Below are 24094 nucleotides of genomic sequence, written 5' to 3' on the forward strand. Positions count from 1 at the left end.
TTAAACTTCTATATTAATTTAACTTTGTACTACTGTTCTCAAACCACTAAACATGTAAATATGTTTTGCATCCTTCTCCAAGCTGCTGTTTAACTTTTGTTTCATTTTTGCTATTTTGCATGTAAAATTTGCTTAGTTTGTTTCTGTTTCCACTATGTATTGTACTTCATAATATGGAGCTTGTACTATGTATTATTGGAGTTTTTCTCCCCGGACCTCCACTGAAAATGGGCTCTTTGAGCCCAATGGACCTCCCCAGTCATCAAACTGGAATTAAATAAATAAGTATTCCATAGTGCAGGGATCTTTTGGGATCATGTATCTGTCTCACCAGCACTTTCTGTTTTTCACAACCAATCTCAAATCCCTGGATCTAGTGTTTCTGGTGCTGTTTGTTTTGTACATATGCAACATATCCATCAGGGATGGGTCTGAGGAAGCTCTGTAAGCAAGGCAAAGATCCCCTGTCAGCAGCCTGTTGGAGACTGAATACAGGGAGGGACAAAGCCTTTAAGCGATTAGTGGAGGACAGGGTATTCATGCCCTGAATTCTCCTGGTGAAAAACCTTTGTGAGCATTCCAAATGTTGCAAGTGTCTGGTTAGATAAATGCCAAAGGGGCCATTGCATTAAATGATAGGTCTGGTAAGGGACGAGTAGAGTGGTACTATAAATTCCTTGGACCTAGATGCCTAGCCATGCATCCCACACCCTTACCTATAAGTTGGGTGACCGAATGATTTTCTTATTATTTTAACTACATGATGGTCAGTGGGCAGATTGTTGTCTATTTTCTTAGATTCCTTACTACTGGGCCGACTCTTAAGGGCATTTTTTTTTCCAATTGAATAATTAACTTGTGTTGAGAGTTTCCTAAAGGGCATTATAATGCATTTTTTGGCATTGAGTTTTAGGTCATTAGTCATTTGTGTGTGTTAAACTCACTTGCAGGATGCTTTTGGCTTGAAGGAAATCTGTAATTGCTCCCAGTTTACAATCATCTGCGAATGTGTCGAGCCAGAGGCTTTTAACATTACCATCAACTTCCAAGAAGTAGATGCCAAACAGGAGCAGGCCAAGCATGGAGCCCTGGAGTACTCCACTGGTAACTAGCCTCTTGGTGGTGATCTTACATATTCTGACTTCTTGGGTCCTGTCTGTCAGTCAGTCAGCAATCCAGCAAGTTATGTAAGGGTCTATGCCTAGCTCAGAGAGTTTGTCAGCTGTAGGAACAGGAAACCAGCATGTAACCGCGCAGCTAGAAAAATACCAAATAACACAATGAGCCTCATGTAGTAACACTTGGGTGGCTTAAATAGTAGTGACAGTATCACACACACACTTATGTTCTTTAGTAACTAGGTCAGCTTAGCAATGCTAACTGGTGACTTCAAAAACTGTGCAGACTATTAAGGAAATTACAGGTTTACCAACACTTCGCAGTATCTTAGAAACTTCATAAATAATGCCACAAACTCTAGTCTTAGTTCAAAAATCACTTGTATTAAAAAAATAAAAACATAAATATGGTTTAATGCTTTCATCTCAAACCGTGGGACTTCAGAACCATTACCTACAAGGTAGAAACTCCATTAAATATTAAAATAAATCACAAACTGACCATTTATCAGTCACAATCAATTAAGCAGTAAAAATAAAGAAATATACAAAGTGAAATAGCTTTGATATATCAAAAAAATCATTGTACCTAAAATTCATACAAAAACAACTTGGTGCATATAATTCATACTAAAACCTATAAAGAAAATTGTGTGAGTGAATAAAATATTTTTATTCAAAGACTTATTGTAAGGTTAAAAAGTGCTAAAATATGAAGTGTGGAAATAGGCTTAAATACATGCCTTGTAAAAGGCTAGGAAGTGTAAGAACTAGTTAGTATTAAAGTTGAGCTGCTCTGTCTTTTAGAAGGGGTAAGTCTATTCATTTAAACTAGTGAGTGTTGCAGCATTAAGTCTTAGTTGCCTTATTAGCTTTCTGCTGTCTAATTCTGTTTCCCATGCAACACTCCTGGGAGAGAAAGGAAGAGTTTCCAAGATACCAAACTGAAATGTAGTGTAGGTAGGGCATAATAAAGTATGTTTGAACAGTACACTGTTGGTGTTTGTCTTGCTGGTAGCATGCATATGTTTGTTCATAGGTGTTTGAGGCTAACAACCACAAGGGCCTTTTTAAGCCTAGCCATGCATCCCAAATCTCTGACAAGTTCTGATACCCTTGATAAGTGTAAGCAGGGACTTGGGGGATGAACCATTTACAGGTTACCTGTGTCCATTAGAGACATAGGTGCCAAACCAGGGATGAATTTCTGGTTTTACATCCAGTTGTCCAAGTTGCACTTGAATTGGGTTAGGGAGGAACTCTGCTTCACATGGATGGGGAGCCTGTTCCATAGATGCAGTAGTCTCTGGGTTCCATACCTCTCTCTCCAGCAGGACCTATTTATACCACAGGAAAGGTTTAAGTCTTTGGAATGGGTAATTCTAGTGTTTTGTTTTGTGGATATACAGGAGGTCCATCAGAGTGGGGTCTGGCAGTGCCCTGTATGCCAGACATAGATCTCCCCTCAAAAGCCTGTAGGAGACAGAATACAGGGATAGGGCCTTGAGGCAGTCTGCATAGGACATTTTACTTACTCCCTGTATTCTTTTGGTGAGGAACCTCTGTGGATGTTCCAATTGTTGGATATGCTTGGATAGGTACATACCAAAGGGGGCATTGTTCTCAAGTGTTAGATCTGATGAACGCCGAATACAGCGGAACAGTGACTTCCTTGGACTTAGATGCCACACCTTTGTTTATAAGTTACGAAATATAGAATGATTTCCTCACCACTGTAGACACATGATGGTCAAAGGCTAGTTACTATCTATGTGTGTCCCTAAGTCCCTGACTACTGGGTCAGCTCTAAGGGGTGTGTTGTCATTGTGGTAGTTACCAGGGTTGGATGACTTCCCAAAGGATATGATTATGCATTTCTTAGCATTTAGTTTTAGTCCATGGCTCTGACACCAGTTGTCTGTGTCAGCCCCTCCTGGAGAACATTTGTTCCAGTGTGAAATTAAATGACCGCTCCTAATTTGCAGTCATCTGCAAATTTAGTCACCTAGAGACCATTGACATTGGCCTTCTAGATTCTTTTTCTTAACTGTCTTTCAGTTTTACCTGTGTAGAAATTCTCGCAGCAATCACAGCGTGATAAACGACCCACTTAGATGTACAAATTCTGTCCCCTAAAAAGATTTCTGTAGTGGGGGACCCTACCTAGACTTTGTTCTTGTTTATAATGTAAAAACACTGATTACATGCACCACATCATTGTGCCAGTTCCTTTACACCTTGAAACGTCCTTTGTATGGTTTTCTAGTAAATTTTTCAAATTCCAACTTGTTTTAAAGACAAATTTAGGTGCCTCACGTAAAAATGACAAAATCTCCAAGTTACCTTTAAAGATACACTAGCTTTTGGCTATTGTCTTTTTAATTTCCTTTGAATGTGACCCATAAGGTAATAGCATAGAATTGATGTAGCTGTTTTGCAAGAATTCATGGGTGAAATATGGATATCAGTCTGCTGTAACCCTAACAAGAGCCCTAAACAAGGGTTTATATTTGTTCTCCCAGACAATAATTATTTCATCCCCTAACTTTTTCAAAAGGTCTTGAGGGTAACCTCTTTTTGTAAACATACAGGTCAGCTTGTTTACATCCACTTTGAAGTTTACCAAAATGTGAGCACATCTTAACAGCTCTTACCAGTTCCCCCTTGAAAATGTTTCTTTTAGTATGCCATGGGTGGCAACTGTTGTATTCTAAATAGCTATTTGAGAATGTTGGTTTCCTGAAAATGATGGATCCAAAACATTCATTGTCTAAATCTTCGTGTAGTGTAATGTCAAGGTAATTAATTTTGTGGTCAGAGTTTGTGTGGGTGAATTTGAGAAAAGTAGTTGTGTGTTCATGTAAGTAGAAAAGTCTATTAATGTCCCTTGGTCATTCCAGAGAATAAATGTCATCCAAAAAATGAAGGTAAACTAACCATTTGTCATTGTACTCAAGAGTTAAAGACAGAATTATGTTCCTAGGCAAACATAACAAGATTAGCATACATGGGGACGCAACTTGTACCCATGGCTACTCTTAGTTTTCTAAAAAAAACTCCTCCCTCAAAGATAATAAAATTATTATGAAGTGTAGTATTCATAATTTCTATAATAAAGTTTATCATTGTGTTGTCTACATTGGTTAGTTCCAAAATAGCTATATGAAAATATTCCAGACCTTCCTTGTGTGGTATTGAGGTTAAAAGATCAGTCATATCTATCGTAGAAAAACTCGCATTTTGTTGAAAATACTCATGCTTTACTTTAGTAAGGAAATCCCACAAGTCTCTTAGAATGTGTTTAACTGGGTGCATGGAATTTTTCAAAATGTGATCGACAAATACCGCTAATGAATATGTGATGGAATTGTATACCTGCTCTCTAGCATGAAACATAATTGTAAATTATTGTTCTTTTCTATATTGTATCTGTATCTAAACTTTGTAACATGGAGCTTTTCTCCCTGGGCCTCCACTGAAAACAGGCTCCCTGAGCCCAGTGGACATTCCCAGTCATCAAACTGGAAATAAATAAATACATTAAAATATACAGTCACTGTAAGTCAGTAAGGGGATCCATCACATCTTTGTGCATTTTGGGTATTCCAAGACCACTGTAATAACTGGATGTTTATTCATGTGAAACCCGTAGAGTTTCTCATTAATGGCCCCTTGCATTAAGGCAGTGTTTATTTAATTTTTGTGTTATTTCATGTCTGTCATTGTATAATAAATTACATATGCTGCTAATGTAAGATGTCCTGTCCACTATGGCCAAACCCCCCCCCCCCTGTTTGGCTTCATAAATCTCGGCGACTTGTCATTTTCTGAGTGTGTTCATAAGTAGTCTTTCTTCCTTAGTTAAATTATAATACCTAGTCGTATGATTTGTAGCTAGTCTATGCATTTAAGTGCTGCAAGTGTGTTTTGAAAAATAGTAACAGTAGGGTGGAGGGGTCGGTTGAATGTACTTTTCCTCTTAAGTCTCATTTCTGGTTTATTCAAAGAATTTCCAAGCCCAGTCCCTTGGTTCTTAAACACTAACTTGGAAGTTGTCCTTCCTTGTGTAGAGTTTCAGTTCTACCAGTGTGTCAGCTAAATCAGTCTTAAAGGATGGCACAAACTTAAAACCTTTGTTGAAAAGTGAAAAAACGTTTTTGTCAATGTTAAGGTCTGTGTAGTTGTAAATACTAAAACCCCGGTAGGTGAAAATCTTACCACAGTGTGTAACAGAAATGCCGTCACTGTACTGTGAAGTTATGGTATTATGGGGTGGTTCAGTTCTGTTTAATTGTTCCTTTTCCAATCACCCCCCCTCCATTTCTGTGTCCCTTTGGTTTCTGAGATCATTCTAAAAAATATTCCTGTCTGCGCTGGTTTTCTATCCTTGCAGATCTTTTCAGTGGAGGGAAATTTTTGTCATATGTTTCACCAGTAGTCAATGAAGTTGTTAAAAAAATGTTTTGTTCAGGTCCTTTCAGTTGTGCAGCTTTATCAGAAAGAACATTAGTGATGTTGGCCAAGCTAGGTCTAGCTAAACCATGTGTAGTTGCAGAAGAGTAACTGTTAAAGTTAACTGTGGGAGTCTGATATGTCTTCCCTTGTAGGTATTCTACCTTGTCTCTGTCCAATTTCTTATGCTTCCTATTTCAGTTCTGCCTAGCATTGTGTTATACCTTAGGAAAAATGCTGTTGTATTTGTCATTATTATGCTCAAACAAGTCTTTTGTAATATCAGAATTCAAGTTGTTCATTTCCTCAAACAACTGATTGAGTCTAGTGTTGTTGAACTTAACTATCACTTGAATTCATTCCAGTCCATGTCTATCAAACATTTCAGTTAATTTGTTTAGTTCTAAATTCAACACTAAGCCATTAGGAAATTTGTATATTCTAAGCCGCTTAAGGACCCTTTTAACTCTTAAACAATCCATTAAATATAAATTATCTATTTGTAAACTACACACACCTTTTCCATTTTGTTTTCAAAATCATTCAGCATAGTTTTAAATGTTTGATATGGTTGTATTTGGTCATTGTAGTCCAAAACAAGTTCTTTGTTAACCATTGTTGGAAAAGTCATTTTTGTCCATAAAAATGTCCTGTAAAAGCATTTCCTCCATATGGAATCCCTTTCTGCTCTCTCCTAGCTTCTCCTGAGGTCCTATTGAAACCTCTGTCCCTCCTGATGACATCATTGGGTGGGGTGTGTCCAAACAGCTGTTTCTTGCACTAGAAGTTGGACAGGCAAGTTTTTCTGAGTTTGAATTGAACTGAGTGACTTTTGTTAAAAGTGCAATGAGTTGGGTTAAGTCACCCTCTGAAGGCATGTAGCTGGGGTTCTATATTACAAGATCAAAGCTTTACTTAATCAAGTAAGTAAAACTCAAACTTGTAATATCGAAACTGTAAATTTTCGAACAGCCTATTTAACTCAGGGAAACACTTCCCTTTGCCGTTCTGTGGAGTATGCCTGTTTCTCCAATTTGGAGCGATCTCGGAATTGGTATATTTAAGTAGGGGTGTGGGGGTGAAGCCCCCTACTTGATTTCAGATTTAAAGTATTTTTTTTTTGATTTGGCCAAGGCCTTTGGTTGAATCGGGCGTTTGACAATTTTAGCTGTCAATATTACAAGATGGAGCTTTATTCAATTAACTAAAGCTTCGATGTAATATAGACGCATAGATATATTCTCTCTGTGTAGTTGGAGCAGCAGTGTCCTCAGTGAATACAGAACATGTTCCAACTATGTCTGTTGGTGAATAGAATTCAAGTAGCAAAAAAAAGCACTCCCCAAATGTACTGTCATGCTTGAAAAGACAGACTAAAAGAACAAGGAACCAGTGTGCAACCCTGCAGCTAAAAAAACAACACTGTGAAGCTCACATAGTAACACTTGGGTGGCTTAAATAGTAGTGACAGTCTCAAATGCACTTGTACAATGTTTTTTATTAACTAGATCAGCTTAGCAATGCCAATTTGTGACTTCAAAAACTATGCAGACCAGTAAGTAAGTTGCAGGTTTACCAGCACTTAACAGTATCTTAGAAACTTTGTAAGTTAATACCACACACTCCAGTCTTAGTTCAAAAACTACTTATATTAAATAAAAAAATAAAAAAACACAAACTATAGTTTAGCTCTTTCATTCCAAACCTTGGGACTTCTTCAGAACTGTTACAAGTTAGAAACTCTATTAAATATTAAAATAAGTTAAAAAACGAAAAATCATCAGTCACAATCAATTAAGCAGTAGAAATTAAAGAAATATATAAAGTTAAATAGTTTTGATGCATCAGAAAAAATCATTGTCTAAAATTCATACAAAAAAACAACTTGGTGTGTATAATTTGCATTAAAAACCTATAGAGAAAGTTGTGTGAATGTAATCAGTGTTTTACATTTTAAACCAGAACAAGGTCGAGGTAGAGTCCCCACTATAAAAATCTTTTTTAGGTGACAGAAATTGTACATCTGAGTGGATGTTTTTTCTTGTTATCTGTGATTGTTGCGAGAATTTCTATGTAGGTAAAACTGAAATACAGTTAAAAGAATCTGTGAACATTTGTATGCTATCAATAAGAGAAAAATCAACAGTACACTGTTCAAGAATACTTTATTATGCCGTACCTACACTAAATTTGTTTGATATCTTGGAAACTGTTCCTTTTTCTCCCAGGGGCGGTGCATGGTAAACAGAATTAGAGAGGAGAAAGCAACTAAGACTTAATGCTGCAGCACTCCATGGTTTAAATGAAAACATATCTATTACCACCATTTTAAAAAAGAGCAGAGCAGCTAAACTTTAATACTAGCTAGCTCTGTACACCATGCCTCTCAACCTGGAAACATCAAAAATCTGCACAAGGCTTATGAAAAATAGGTATAAATCTGTATGCTGATTAACGTAAAATGTGCATACATAATTACACAACCCTGCCCACTCCGGTGGAATTGTGGGATATCAACTTTCAAATGCAAACTGAAGAACAGAACCAAAATACAGCACCAGAGTCTCCCTGCAGCCATTCCAGTGTCCCATTACCAGGCTGTTTCACCCCATTTACCATAAACACTAATGTGTGCATACTGCTTTACTTCCACAGTGATTATTTGGATTTTATTTTTAAATTTTATAGCACAGTGCGCAAACACTAATAGATATCTGCTAAACAAAGCAATAATGCCTCACAATGAAAATAGACTTGGCATTAAAACATCTCTGCCCTTGAAACTCACATTCATTGACAGCATTGAAACCCACACCACATCCAAAGAAAATCATCTGGCTAGTGGTGGATAAAGATTACCTTTGGGCTGTTTTCAAATCATAGCCTCCTTGCCCACAAAACAAGAACATACATGCGTTATTTGATACACCTTCCTGACTTTATTAAATGATATTCCTTGTACAATACAGCACACTTGTTAGACTAAGAGCACATTTTAAATTTATTGTTTAAACATTTTTCCAGTAGGCAATGAAACAAAATGCATGAACCAATAATGACAAAACTGCCCTATTCAGAACATTTCCTTCATAAAAGTCTACTTCCCCACACAATTGCATTTTAAATTTTATTATTTGAACATTTTTCCAGTAGGCAATGATGCATGAACCAATAATATATAGATAGCTAGAATGACAGTAGTGTAAGCCATATGCATCTTGCACAGCTTCTTGCACTTATTTTCAATTTCACTTTTTTTTTGGGGGGGGGCAAAAGGCCAAACACCAGGGACACATTTTAAACATTACTTGTATAATTTTGGAAAGTTGCTTGAATAAAATGTTATCCACCATGCATTTCACTGCCAAGTCTTGAACCCAGGACCCTGTGCACTACAGTCAGAGGAACATACCACTAAGCCAGATCAGCACTTTCCTGAAAGACAGGAAGACTGAAACTTAAATGGCTATCATTTAGTGATTTCACTTCTCACCATAGCTGCCAATGTCTTAGCACAAAAAACTTTGACAAAGCCAATAATGGGGAAATACAGCCCCAAAATAGGGACACATTTAAAATACTGATCTTATAAACTTGAAAAAATTGCTAGAATAAAAGGCTTTGTGTTACCATTCTTTTCTGAAGAATATGAAGTATGAAATTCAAATGCCTGCCATTATTTAGTGAATTCATTCCTCAGTGATTTGCCCCAAAAGCCTAAAAAACCCAGATTTAATGAGGAACAGAACAAAAATATGAGGCATAAATTCACAAGTGGTGGTGGCTAGGGACTTTAAGCTCTTTTTACCTGTACCCAAGGTACAGGGTTTGAGGCCTGATTACCTCTAGCCACCACACACACACACACACACACACACATGGAAGTCAGTAGCAAGATTACTGGGCAGTGGAACACAAGGATCACTCACGAAGATAAAACTGTTAACTATGCAGTACAAATGACATATAACTTGCATTTTACATTTCTTCTACTATAATTCTCCAAGTTCCTGTTTAACTGGCTGCAGAAGTAATCTATTTTGATGTATTATTGCCCAACAGATATCTAATGTAGGAATGCTAAACAGAAGTCAGTGAGAGGACCAGATTCTTATGCATACATTCGTATTTATCAAACCTCTTTATAATCCTCTGAGCTCTCATCACTCAAGCAGAAGACAAGTCAAAAGACTCAGTCTGTGGTTTCTGATAATACAGGTACAGTTCTTAACAATTAGTAAGGATGTGAAAGCATCATCTCCAAATAATCCCTCCTTCAACACATGAGATAGAGTCCTACTAAGCACTGTACTGCATTTCAAAGGGAGCACAATGACATCTGGAGGCAAGATGCAAATCAAGTTTCAGTGCCAACATAGAACAGAGAGTTCTGCCAAGGCAAAAGAGCAGGACAGCTTTCATTAATTAAAAAAAACAATTTTACCTTTAAGAGTAAACAAACTGGTAGAATGCTAGGCTAAATTATTGTAGCTGAGTCCTAATCACTACATGTGTTGCAGGATAAATAGTTTTTCAAGGTATAAATGCACTTAAGTCAGCCTTTAAAGCCCATCTTGGAGAAATTTAACTAGTCACAAAGACCAAGAGTATAAAGTATATGATATATGGCCTTCCTGTGTAAATGGTGCCTTTATCTGTCATACTACTTATAACTATGTTAAAACAATAATTTGTAGGAGTCTGTTTTTTTTTCTCAAAAAAAGACTGACAAAAATAATCCTGAGCAGATGTCACAGTAATTGGAGAAATTCAGAATTCCAGTCATAAGACACACACACACTTTATTTCTCTGTTCAAGTGAAAACAGTGCCTTGCAGCAGTTGTTTCGCTGTTCCCATAAACTCTCCTTGCTGTGCAGATACTCAGAAATAACTTCCCTGTTCTTTGCAGAAAAATAAACTCCCTCCGTTCTCTTAGCAAAAACTCTCTGTTCCTTCCTCGCAAGGGTTCCTTTCAGAAAAACAGCTTAAACACCCTCCGTTCTTGTGCAGAGAAGCCACATTCTCACTGGAAAACTCATTCAAACAGCCTAAACTCCCTGTGTTTTTGCCGGAAAGCTCATTCTCTCCATTCGAACAGCCGGAAAGCTCAATTCCAACATGCTGACTGAGCTGATGTCATCACGCACTTGATGACATCAGCTCAAAAGCGTGAAAGAAAAAAAAATTAATAACAAAGCTGGAAAAAAAATTGTAAATGAAGGGGTGCCACTCGGGAATCGTGGCACCCCATTATTTGGATCCCAAAACTCGTTTTTTACCGAGTAATTCGGTATGGTTGGAAGGTGTGCTGTACACTTCCTACCCTTTTACAAGCCACATATTTAAGCCTATTTCCACACTTTATATTTTAGAACTTTTTAAACTTTTTAACCTTACAATAAGTCTTTGAATAAAAATTTTTTATTCATTCACACACAATTTTCTGCATATGTTTTTAATTCTAATTGTAGGCACCAAGTAGTTTTTGTATGAATTTTAGGTACAATGATTTTTTTTTATGTATAAAAACTATTTAACTTTTTTATATTTCTTTAATTTCTACTGCTTAATTGATTGTGACTAATAATTGGTCATTTTGTAACTTATTTTAATATTTAATGAAGTTTCTAACTTGCAAGCAATGGATCTGAAGAAGTTCCAAGGTTTGGGATGAACGTGCTAAACCATATCTATGTTTTTGTCTTTTAATATAAGTGATTTTTGAACTAAGACTGGGGTTTGTGGCATTCTTTATGAAGTTTCTAAGATACTGCTAAGTGTTGGTAAGCCTTCAACTTCCTTGCTAGTCTGCACAGTTTTTGAAGTCATCAGTAAGCATTATTAAGCTGATCTAGTTGCTAAAGAACATTCTACAAGTGCGGTTGAGATTGTCATTACTATTTAAGCTATTCGAGTGTTACTATGTGAGCTTGTCAACTATGCCTGAGTGGGGTAATGTATCAAATGCCTTAGCCAGGTCAGGATACACAGTATGTCCTTTTACCCTTGTCCACTGCCTTGGTGACCCTGTCAAAGAAGTCTACCAGGTTAAGTAGGTATGACCTTCTCTTAAAGCCAAATTGGGATGGTCCAGTGTTTGTAGGTTGCCAATGTCCTTGTTTATCATTTTCATGATAATGTACTCCATGGCTTTGCACATGAGGCTTGTTAGAATTAATCTATAGTTCCCTGGGTCAGTTGATGGTCCGTCCCTTGTGGAACTGAATGACTGTTGCAGTCTTCCTTTCACTTGGAATGTAACCCTGTTTCAAGGACGTAGCTGGAGTGCCTTAAGTGGTTGTTATAGGTCACATTTTAGACCATTTAGGAGTCAACCGGGGACGTTGTCAAGACTCATGGAGATGGTGTTCAGTGCTGCCAGCACTGGTCCCTGCTGATAAATGGGGGAAGTATGTTGGGGGGGGGATTTCATCTGGTGGATCTAGGGGGTGAAATTTGGGCAGAATGTATCAGCCAGTAGATTTGCTATGTCACCCAGATCAGTGTAGGTGATACCGTTCACAACCATTTTGGTACTGCTGTGTATGTTACCTCCAAGGTTCATGATGTAGCTGAAGAAGGCCTTCTGATTGTCCTTAGCCTGAGGCTATCCTGACCTCATTGTAATGGTTGATTCCATGTGATATGAACTTCATCATTCTCTATAATGCCCTGTGGCTTACATTTCCATGCCATCAATGCCCCATAGCTACTTTAATGTTGTAATGTTTGCACAATCGCCAGGGCAACAGTCTTGCCATTTTATTATGCCTTTCAGAGTACAGGCTGTCATCCATTAGACTATCACACCCAGCAAGTGCGAGTGTTTTCAATTCTGTTTTACAGAATCTACATTTGTCCATTTCTCCCACATGTTCAAGTTGTTCTGGCCACCAATATTAACCCTTCATCTTTTGGTTTAAATTCACTTCTCCTTAACCATTCCTGTGTCACATCCTGATCAACATGAGGTTATCCCAGGAGTTTTCTGTCCAAGCAGTTATATTTATGCCTTTTTCCACATTTCTTGTATTCTCATCTCATCCTTCTTGTTATATTCTTTCTTCTTTTTTTGTTGGCACATTCAATTGTTGCCTGATTTGTGTTTGCTTCTGGTTTGATTTCCATTCCTGCTTGACACCGATATGCTTCTGCTAAATTAAGCAGGGAAGTCATTTTAGACTTGTTCTCCTAATGTTTTAAAATGCTCATCATGCTTAGTTCTGGTGAAGTCAGCAGATATTTATGCAGTCATAGGTTCATAGGTGTTTACTAGACTAATGACCACAAGGGCCTTTTTAAGCCTAGCCATGCATCTTTGACTAGTTCTGGTATCCTTGATAAGCATAAGCAGGGTCCTGGGAGATGAAACATTTACAAGCAGGGGCCTGGGAGATGAACCATTTACAGGCTGCTTGTGTCCATTAGAGACACAGGTGCTAAAGTAGGGACGGATTTCCTCTTCTCCATCCAGTTGTCCAAGTTGCACTTGGATTGGGTTAGGGACCAACTCTGCTTCACATGGATGGGGAGCCTGTTTCAGAGAAGGGGAAATCTCTGAGATACATGTCTGTCCAGAAGGTCCTGTTTATATCACAGGCAAGTTTTAAGTCTTTAGAATGGGTAATTCTGGTGCTGTTTGTTTTGCGGATATGCAGAAGGTCCAGCAGAGTGGGGTCTGACAATGCCTTGTATGCCAGGCATAGATCTCCCCCATCCAGAGTCTGTAGGAGACAGAGTACAGGGATAGGGCCTTGAGGTGGTCTGCATAGGACATGTTATACCCTGTATTTTTTAGTGAGGACCCTCTTTGGACATTCCAGTTGTTGGTTATTCCTGGTTAGGTGCATACCAGAGTGACTTTGTACTCAATGTTAGGTCTGGTGAATGCCAAATACAGTGGAACAGTGACTTCCTTGGACCTAGATGTCATACATTTGTTTATAAGTGGCACAACATTAAATGATTTCTTTACTAATGTAGACACGTGATGTTCAAAGTCTAGATTACTGCCCGTGTATGTCCTGAAGTCCCTGACTACTGGATCAACTCTTAGGGGTATGTTGTCAGTATGATGGTTACCATGGGTGAATGACTTCCCGAAGGACACAATTATGCATTTCTTGGCATTTAACTTTATTCCTTGGCTATGGCAACAGTTGTTTCTGTGTCGGCCCTTCCTGGAGAACATTTGTGTCAGTGGGCGACTCAATGGCAGCTCCTAATTTATGATCATCAGCAAATTTAGTCCACTGGAGGCCATTGATGTTGGCCTTGTCTTCAGATAAGTAAATGCCAAAAAGGAGTGGTCGCAGGACTGAACCTTGAGGACTCTACTTGTGACTGGCCTCTTTGTAGAGGTGGACTTACCAATTCTAACTTCCGGGTCCTTCTGTGAACCAGCTGGCCACCCACCTTGTAACATATTGGGGATTCTGTCATACCTTGGCCAGGTCAAGTTATGCAGTGTGAACAATTTTACCCTCTTCAAAGAAGGCAGAGTTGTCCACCAAGTTGATTAGGCTTGACCTGTTCTTTGTGAAAGCAAATTGGGTAGAGTCAAGTGTCTGGAGGTTTCCCATGACATTACTGATCATTTCCATGATAATTCTTTCAATGACTTTGCAGATCTATACATGTAATTAATTTCAAGAGACCCATGCCTCCTTCATAATGAAGCATGCATAATCTTGGTTACACTGTTTTTTATATGTCATTTGAGAAGCATGAAGCATTTTTCTTGTTTTTCTGTTCATATAATTTATTACCGTTTGGAACCATCCAATCACCCCAGAACTGCAAGTTATAACAGGAAGAGCAAATCGGTTTATAGCTTGGACTTTGTTCCTAGATGCCAGGGGTGTTTTCAGTATTAATTTTAGTCTTCCACAATATTTCTTACCGAGTTTTGTTTGGATTTGTTCATGTTTAATTGTTGATCCTTCATCAGTTCCCATATATTTATACACTCCCTTCTGCTCCCTTCTATCACATTCATGTCCCAGACTGATATTTTCTTGGTGCTGCAGATTTCTTGCTTTAAATGTTGCTTTTGCACATTTATTAGGACCAAATGACTTTCTTATATCATCTGAGAAAGTGGTTACAATTTTCAGTTGTGCTTTCAGCTCCTCATCTGAGGAATTATACAGTTTTAAATTGTATACAAAAAGAAATAAAAAGTCTTTACACTTGGTTTCTGTGAGCCAAATTGCAACCATGACCTCATCTGTTAAGCAGACAGCTTAATGGGTTAAGGACAAAAGAGCAGCTGTGACAGTCAACCTGGAATATCCTCTTTTGTATTTTTATCCTTGGGATAATAATTTGTCCTTTGTCATGGTTTAGCTGCAAAGTGGTTTGCCATGGTTTCATAGTCACTGTAATGTAATTGATCAATGTAGGCTGCATCTTGTACATCTGTATGCACTTTAGCCGTGAATGTGGGTTGCTATGTTGCAGTTATCAGTGTAGATAGTACCATTCACCACACTGTCATGTGTTAAATCTTAGGTTCTGGATGTAGCCAAATAAGGCCTTCTGATGGTCAGCCTGCAAGGCTATCCAGACCCTATAGTTGGCCTTGTTGGACATAATTACACTTTAGTTTCTTGTTTAATTATATAAGGTAGCACTTGTCTTTAAGGGAATTGCTTTACCTGATTTTGGCCATGCGTTTTCTCCTTTTATTATATATCCTTTTTAGGTGATGATTTCAGTAGCGGCGTTTCTTTTTACTTATTTCTGGTGGGTACAGCAGCCCATGTGCAGCCTTTTGTATGTTTTTATAGTCATTCTGTGAATAATTTTGCATGGGTAGCTATGGTTTCTGGGTTGGGGGGACCCTAGAATTTTGGTAAACTGTCAATAGGATGTAGTTTGCCTTTGAATAGTTCCTCTTATTGGTTTACCAGCATTTTCTGGGTTGATTTTTGTTTTACTTCAAATGAGAGCTTTATGATCCAACCTCACAAGGAAAGACATGACACAGGGATGGTGCAATGCTGTGCCATGTTGGTGAGTACTAGATCTATTATGTTGGAGTGTGCACTCTCTGTTCTAGAGTGTTTGTGTTAAAGTACAGGAAGCATTGTGTCTGAATTCGAGGCTGTGTAACGTTTCCCAGTCTGTAGAGGGGTAGCTGAAGTCACCCATGAATAGAGTGTTTAGTTGGATGGTGAGCACCTCTAGTAGGTTTAGTTGAGTTGTGAGACTCTAGGGGCATTGGTGGTGACTTGCAGCTAGCCATGATATGGTGAGGGGTGGGGGACTTTACCTATCATGACTAGCATGTGGATGAGCTCCATAGTGTCATGTTTAACCAACCTGGAGGTATGCTTGTTGCTAACTGAGACTGAATCACCTCCACCTTTAGCCCCAGTCTGTACTGTTGGTCTAAACATGTGGAAGGCACTGTAGTAATTTTAATTTTACATTAATTCATAGTTGGTGAACTGTTAATTCTTTTCTGCCTGATCCTTTGGGTACTCTTGCATTAAAAGAAAGTGCTAGAAAATAAATACACCCATTCTCACTCACCTGTATTCTTTTTCCCTTTCAAAATTAGATATTATAAAGAGACGTTTGAGGCTTGGGAAGAAGAGAAAAAAGAAACTCCGAGGATGTAAAAAGACAGTCCTGTATGAAAATTTGAACAACTTATCAGATTAGAAGTGAAAAATAGGATGTCAAGCAAGCACATTTTTGGAAGTACAGCTGTCCCTACAATTCAATAAAACAACTTTTAATTCTTGAAAACCTCTTCAAATGTGAACTTCTCCGGTTCAACTGGAACCTGCCTGCAGAAGAAGTATAAAAAGACAAATTTGAATTCATGTATTCTGTCACAGATTTTTGTTTTATTCATTCAGTTCAAGAGACATTACCAGCAATGCACACTAATATATCTACAAGTGAAGGAATAAGATGCATTTAATAGGACTCTGAACACGTTAAGATTCAACCCCTAAAGTACCTCCTACAAGTGACCTGGATTGGGAATTGTGCATCGATAGAAGAAATATTTTGTGATATCTCTGTTGGAAGCCCAGCAAAGGGAAACGTATTTTTAAAAAATTAAATTTTAAAATGCCTTTTTAAACCTTTAAGTGAATGATTAACTGTTTAAGCTTTTTCTTCTAACCCAGCTTAAGTCTGAAAAGATATTCCACTAATGGTATGTAATGTAAAAATGTTTATTGGCACAATGCAAGGATGATGTAAAACTAACCCTTTATGATGACTTGCTGCATTTTGTAAGGATTTGTTTTAAATGTTATTTGATTGTATACAATATAAAATTATAGTAAGGCAGCTATTACCAGATCAAGTACAGTGTCTGGATTCTCATCTTCTGCCGAAAGGGTTAGACAGTCCACACACAAAAAAAAACCAAACAAACAAAAAAAAAAGACACAACCCCGTTAAGTAGGTTGTCTTTTATTAAATATTCATTGACAAACTAGAATTTCTGCAAGAGCAGTGAATGAGGGAGAACATTTTATTGGCATTTTTGCAGGACAGCATTTCAGTGGCAGATAAGTGGAATTATGACACAGCATAACTGAATATATCTATACAAATGAAGGTGTTGGGTACAGAGGACAGACTCTTCCCATTAATTTATGTATGCAACACTGCAGACAATACACATGTTTTTTTTTTAGCAGCACAATATATGCTTCATGTAAATTTGTAGCAAGTCTGTGAACATTCAGGATCCTTTTTGGGCTCAAAGTACATGACTAGAAAAATATGATTTATATATAATAGCTGGCTTAGTCATTGGTTATATTCTGAAGGGGCCATGTGTGTGTGCGTGTCAGCCTGGAGGGAGATAAGTCAGTACCTCTTCTTTTAATAGGATGGCCTATGCCTATTCCCTCAGGACTTTAACATATGGCTTATTTCTTCTGTACTGTCATAGTGCTTCTTTTTTTTTTTTTTACTTTAAGGCAATATCGGTCTGCTTAGGCCACCAACCTAGTAAAATACAGATTCTGAATCTGGTAATATCACTGTTTAAAAAAAAAAAACTTTCTTGAGGCTGTCCAAATTCTGAAAGTAGGGGTATTTTGTTGTTACTGAAACCTAGTTCTAGAGTAGTGACAGCACTCACTCCTTACTTTCTCTAACTTCTGTTCATCTAAGCCTGCAAGTATAGCTAGCAGTTGATTTGCTGGTGTTATCGGTCCTTTTTCTGAATCATCATCTCCATCTCTACAATAATCGACCAGAAAAACACCTCTGAACTCATACATATCATAATATCAGTAAATAAGACCTCCTGCCCAGCTACAGCAACTAGTTAATGACATCTGCAAAATCCATCATAAAACAGAGTTCTTCCCTGTTAAGCCAAACATAGTCTTTCTAGGTGATATTACCTTCCCATAAATTGGCACACTTATACCTCTGTGAATATGCTCAGTTATTATCATTGCAAACTCCTCTGATCAAATAGTGCTCTTTTCCCAGTAGTGGCACCAGCATGTCAACTGTAATACCTTTACTGGTCAAGTCAGATCACAGCTCTGTTTTATTCACCCTGTGTTGGTGAGATGGTCTTCACCAAGGCAACAGTCTTGAGACCTCTCCAAGACCAGTTTCTTCATGCATGAATACTTGAGACAGAGTAGTCCTACACCCCATAATGACTAAGCAGATGCTACCACATATACCCAAAATTAAAATTTCCTTCTCATCTCTTACAAAGAGGTTCTTGTTTCTGTTCAACACAAGTGTAATGCTAAGTTGAGACAAAACCTGATAGTGTAAGTCAGCAATAAACAAAAAAGCTCTTGGCCCTAAAGAACGGAACAAATTAAGGGTTAATCACAAACTGAAAATGTCTTCATCAGCAGCAAAGGATAACTATAAGACATAATTTAACTATGTGCAGAACCTCAAAAGTAACACCCAGGATTGCTCCAAAGTTATTCTCTACTCACACCACTCAAAGCCTAAGATTATAGCTAATGTTCTTTCAGATAAATTCAGTTCTAGCTTATCCTGTTACCTCTAAACTTCCCCATATAATGTATCCAGTCTAATCCCCCTTCAGTAATCACCTATGAACAGATACTAAAAGTGCAGTCTAAGACTGAAAAACACCAGCTGTAGTACTAACATACTGAATATTTCCTGGTTAGTATGAAACACGTTCTGTCAGACACATCCTTAAGTTATTCAACCACAGCTTCTAGTAGCTATAGACCTGTCAGCATCATCTGCAGAGTGCTGGACTGCATCTTCTTGGACCTCATAAGTAAGGGACCCACACCATTCTCAAAACCCTACCAAAGTTAGCTTTGTAAAAGGTAGATCATGCTCAGGGGGCACTGATTTACCATTCAGAAAAAATTCCATATATATATATATATATATATATATATAACAAATGAAGCAAGCTGATGAAATATTCTAGGTACAGAACAATGATACAAGCTGAATTTATCAGTAGTAAAGAGGAAACAAATGCAGGCTGTATGTTGAATATATACTGTAGCATACAATGCCAAATTCTGTGAAAAAAATCCCATGTTTTCCAGTACTCAGTCTGAATTAAGAATGTAGTGATTTTACCTGAAAAATGGAAAATAAGTGTCCAGATCATGGTTCTTAAATCTAGCTGACATCTTCGAACAAGTCACTGCACTAGATAAGTGTTTACTGTATGTACACAGCTTACTTTTAAGTTTATTAACGCTTTTGATACCCCACTTTGGCATCACAGACTGGTTAAACACAATATAAATCTGTTTGTGACCCACTGGATCACCGACGGACACTATTGTATTAAGCAGAAATTCACACAAACTCTTATCTTGCTAGAAGCTCCATTGTGCCTGCCTGAGGGTATTTCTTAAACAATCTGGAATTACAGAGCTGACATAAGTATATTATTTTGCACTTTATCTAACTGTTTAGTGATGTTCTTCATCTCACATTGCTGCAGTCCTTACACTTGGGTAGTCCGCTGTCCTCGGTCGGCCCGAATATCAAAGTATAAGGCTGACGTCGGTCAAGGCGCATTTGACTGACATCAGGACGTCAGGGTACAAATGCGCATGACCGACGTCATATCCTCAGTCTTTTTTGCCGCATGGTCCGATGCAGAAGCAGTATTGCAAGTGCCGGTTGGCGTTCTGAAATTTTTCGATTTCGGAGTTTCAGACCGAGTCAAAGTTGGCTAAGTACCCCGTTGGGGAATATTTTAGTTTTTCTTGCCTCAGTGGTTTACCGGATGTCAGAAAAAGTGAATAATTGTATTTCTTGTGGGAAACAGATACCGCATAGAGATTATCATACTTTGTGTATTCCTTGTTTAGGGCCTGAGCACGACGTTGTTGGGTGTCGCTCTTGTGCTAGATTCAATAAGCGCACTATAAAGAGAAGATTAGATTGTGCCAGGTTAGTCTACGGGAAGCGGTGCAATTATAAAATGACGTCGGATGCTCCGGCGCCCGCTTCCACGAAGAAGCGCAAGGACAAAGCAGTTAAGCCTAGGCTAGAAGAACCGTCCGTGCGGACGCCGGTTCTTTAGAGGTGTCGGTGGAGCCGGTGGTTCCACCGGAGGTTTCTTTGGGATCCCAGGGAGAGACTTTGTTATTGCAGGATGTGGCCTCTCAGGAGGCAGGTCAGGGTGATGGGGCTTCTCAGGTTACTATACTCCCCTCCCTGCCTAGGGTGGTTAGGCCCTCTCCTTCTGTTTCCAAGGCTTCTCCCAGAGGCAGGCCAGGTTTAGCTTCAGTTGGTGTCACCCCTAGTTCTTCAGGAACTGTGCCCAAGAAGCATATGCTTAAAATGGCAGAAGATTTGATTACTTTGATTAGGGGTTCTTTGCCCCCTCCTGATAAGAGACCTAGGGTGGAGCCTGAGCTAGGGAGTTTTGAGCAGGCTTCGGATGTTTCAGAGTCTTCGGCTGAAGACTTGCAGGAGTACTCTCCGTATTCTGATTCTGATGTGGATGATTCTACTCCTTCTGCTTCTCCTCCTGAGGATTTTTCTTTTCAGAAACTCTTCATTCCATGAGGGAGCATTTTAAGTGGGAAGGTCAGGACTTCTCTGATTCCAGGAAAAGGCTTAGGGAATTTTTGTTTTTACCCCAGCATAGGCCTTTGGCTATACCTCCTGTTTTGGATGTAGTGGAAGATGTTTTTACAGAGGCTTCTCTTAATCCTGATTCTTTGCCTCCTGCTCCTGTTAAGCCGGATAGGTATTACAGGGTGCCTGAAGCTCATAAGTATCTTTTAAGAGTCCTAGGGCAGACCCAGAAACTGTTAGCCAGGGGCCTAAAGGTGTTAAGGCTTCTGTTGTCAAGAATCCGGTTCCTGCAGATAAAGAGGCCAGGGCCTTGGATAGATGGGGAAAGAAAGTTTATACTTCTTCCACTCTAGCTATGAGGGCTTTGAATTGCCAGTTTCACATGTTGAAATACCAAAACTATCTCCTTTCACAATTGAAGTCTAAGGTTGATGCTCTGGCGGAAGGTATTGATTGTAAAGAGTTACAAGATTTAGTACATGTTTCTGAACAGGTGGGTAAGCATTCTTTGCAATGTGGTTTTGATGCTGTACAGGCCTCGTCTAGGGTGGCTGCCACTGGGTCAGTTCTTCGCAGGCACGCCTGGCTGAGGGATCAAAATTTATCTGACCATGTTAAAACAAGGATTTTAGATGCTCCTTTACAATCTGATGTGTTGTTTGGTTCTCCTGTTGAGGCAGTTTTAAAGAAAATGGAAGACAAGGCTAAGTCTATGCAGACTGTTAAAGATTTTTTGCAGGTTCAGCCTCCAAAGTTTAGTAGAAATTGGCCTACTAAGGGGTGGACGTATCCTTCTTATGATTCCCAGTCTAGGGGTAGATCTAGACGTGGTAGGGGCAGAGCTCAGGGCTCTTTCAGGCCTAGAACAGGGAGTTTTCCTGCACAGTCTTCGGGTGAGGGCAGGGGTCAGTCCTTTCGTAAACAGACCCAATGACCCACCTTTTCAGCTGCCAGAGCCTTCTCGTCTGGCAGCACCTTTGGGAGGAAGGTTGGCACTTTTCAAAGAAAATTGGAGTTTAATTACCCAAGACAGATGGGTATTGGGTATCATACACCACGGTTACAGGTTTTATTTCCATACCTTGCCTCCTTTCAAAGGCATGCCAGACGTTCCTCCTCAACAAAGAATAGAGGCTCACAAGCAAATTTCTCTGTTACTCCAAATAGGGGCCATACAGCCGGTCCCTATGCCAGAAGTGGGCCTAGGATTTTATTCTCGCCTGTTCCTAGTACCAAAGAAGGGGAACACGTGGAGACCAATTTTGGATTTATCTATCCTCAACACTTATCTGGACATTCCCAAGTTCAAAATGTTGACGTTACAACAGCTTTTACCTCTGCTGGGCAAAGATCATTGGATGGTAACTTTGGATCTCAAGGAGGCTTACCTTCATGTTCCTATCAGACTAAGTTGCAGGAAGTATCTGCGTTTTCGAGTTGGGACTTCTCACTATCAGTTCTCTGCATTGCCCTTTGGCTTATCTACTGCGCCCAGAGTGTTCACGAAAGTTCTGGCTCCAGTGATAGCTTTCTTCAGGCTAAAAGGAATACAGATCTATCCTTATTTGGACGATTGCCTGATTCTGGCTCAAGGAAGGGACGAGCTTCTTCATCATTTGGAATATGTGATAGCAGTACTAAGATGCCTGGGGTATTCTGTGAACGAAATAAAGTCCAGTCTAGTACCCTCTCAGGACATGTGCTTTCTGGGTGTAAGACTGAATACAGCATCCCAGATGGCCTTTTTGACCCCGGACAAACAAAAGAATCTTTCCCTTTACTTCCATCAACTATCTCATCAGTCCGGGCTGACTGCAAGGACAGTCCTTCAAGCCTTAGGGTTCATGGCATCTTGTATTCTGGTGCTTCCCAATGCCAAACTGCATATGAGGAAGCTGCAATGGTATCTCAAAAATGTATGGACACAGCACTGCCAGGATCTGGACACTGTCATTCAAATAATACCTTGCATTCAAAAGGAATTTTTGTGGTGGGCTCAGGAATGTCACCTAAACAAGGGACTCTCTGTGACCCGGCCAGAGGCGAGTCAGATTTTAACGACAGATGCCTCAGACAAAGCTTGGGGAGCTCATCTAAATGGAAAGTGGATACAAGACAAGTGGCCTGCCAGACTACAACATCTACATATCAACTTGAAGGAGATGTTAGCAGTCCAGTTTGCATTAATAGCTTTCAAGGATTTACTTCTTCCAGGGCAGGTGTTGATTCTAACAGACAACACAACTGTCATGTGGTACATCAACAAGCAAGGGGAACACATTCTTATCCTCTATGCAGGCAAGCAATGATTTTGTGGGAGACTGCTCTCAGTTTACAGCTCAATCTTCAGGCAAGGTTTCTGCCGTGTGCACAGAACTCCTTAGCAGATGTGTTGAGCAGACGAATTATGGATCCCCACGAGTGGAAATTGGATCCTCATGTATTTCAGAAATTGACAGTGTCATGGGGAACTCCAGACATAGATCTGTTCGCTTCTCCACTAAACCATCAGCTGCCAAAGTTTTGCACGAAAAGGTTTCATCCCACAGCTTGGAAAGTGGATGCTCTTTCTTTCAGTTGGAGCAATCTTCATGTGTATGCCTTTCCACCTCTGCCTCTCCTCCCAAAGGTACTTCTAAAGGTCAGACAGGACAAGCCAAGGATGATTTTAATAGCTCCAGATTGGCCTCGGCAGCACTGGTACCCATTATTGAGAAGTCTGGTACGGAAGCCTCCATGGCCTTTGCCTTCGATTCCACACCTGTTGTCCCAGGAGGACAGTCATTTGCTCAATGTCAAACTTCACTCTCTTCACCTAACAGCCTGGCATATTCTGTTTTGAACCATAGAGGGTCTCAACTTCCACAACAAGTTTTGAATGTGATTTTGGAAACTAGAAGGCCTAGTACAAGGAAAGTGTACGCAGATAAATGGAAGAGATTTTTATTTTGGAGTGCAGCAAAGGATTTTGATGTTTCTGAGCCTAATTTAAGTGTGGCTCTTCAATATCTTACTGAGTTACTGGACAAAGGTTTGTCCTTCTCTTCTATTAAGGTTCATGCTGCAGCAATTTCAGCTCACTATGACTGTGACCCACCATTGTTTTCTCATCCTTTGTTCAAGCAATTCCTTAGAGGGGCAAAGAATATAAGACCTCCACGTAGAGCTCCTACTCCTGCTTGGGATCTCAATTTTGTGTTGGAGAAACTCACTCTACAACCTTTTGAGCCTGCAGCTACTACTGAGTTGAAATATTTATCATGGAAGACTGCCTTTTTGTTGGCCATTACCTCTGCAAGAAGGGTTTCTGAATTGCAGGCCCTTATGGCGGTTGAGCCTTTCTTAATTTTCCATAAGGATAGGGTATCTTTACGTACTAATCCTTCCTTTATGCCTAAAGTGGTTTCTAGTGTGGCTTTAAACCAAACTATTCATTTGCCTACTTTTTATGCAAATCCCCAAAATAAAGGGGAAAAG

At 39.2% G+C, this 24094-nt stretch overlaps 1 protein-coding gene across 3 annotated transcripts in view; it reads left to right on the top strand.

The window, feature by feature from the left end:
• TP53I13 (tumor protein p53 inducible protein 13) overlaps positions 1–16901 on the top strand; it is a 617213-nt gene extending 600312 nt beyond the window's left edge. For all 3 annotated transcript variants that reach the window (XM_044054453.1, XM_044054452.1, XM_044054454.1), the window contains one exon: positions 16140–16901. In XM_044054453.1, the coding sequence (XP_043910388.1) occupies positions 16140–16243 (104 nt within the window). In that variant the 3' untranslated portion in view covers positions 16244–16901. The remainder of the gene's footprint in view (positions 1–16139) is intronic.
• Positions 16902–24094: the final 7193 nt, after the last annotated feature.

The sequence above is a fragment of the Protopterus annectens genome, chromosome 13.part0, assembly GCF_019279795.1.
Source record: "Protopterus annectens isolate FY-2018-M chromosome 13.part0, PAN1.0, whole genome shotgun sequence".
Classification (NCBI taxonomy): domain Eukaryota; kingdom Metazoa; phylum Chordata; order Ceratodontiformes; family Protopteridae; genus Protopterus; species Protopterus annectens.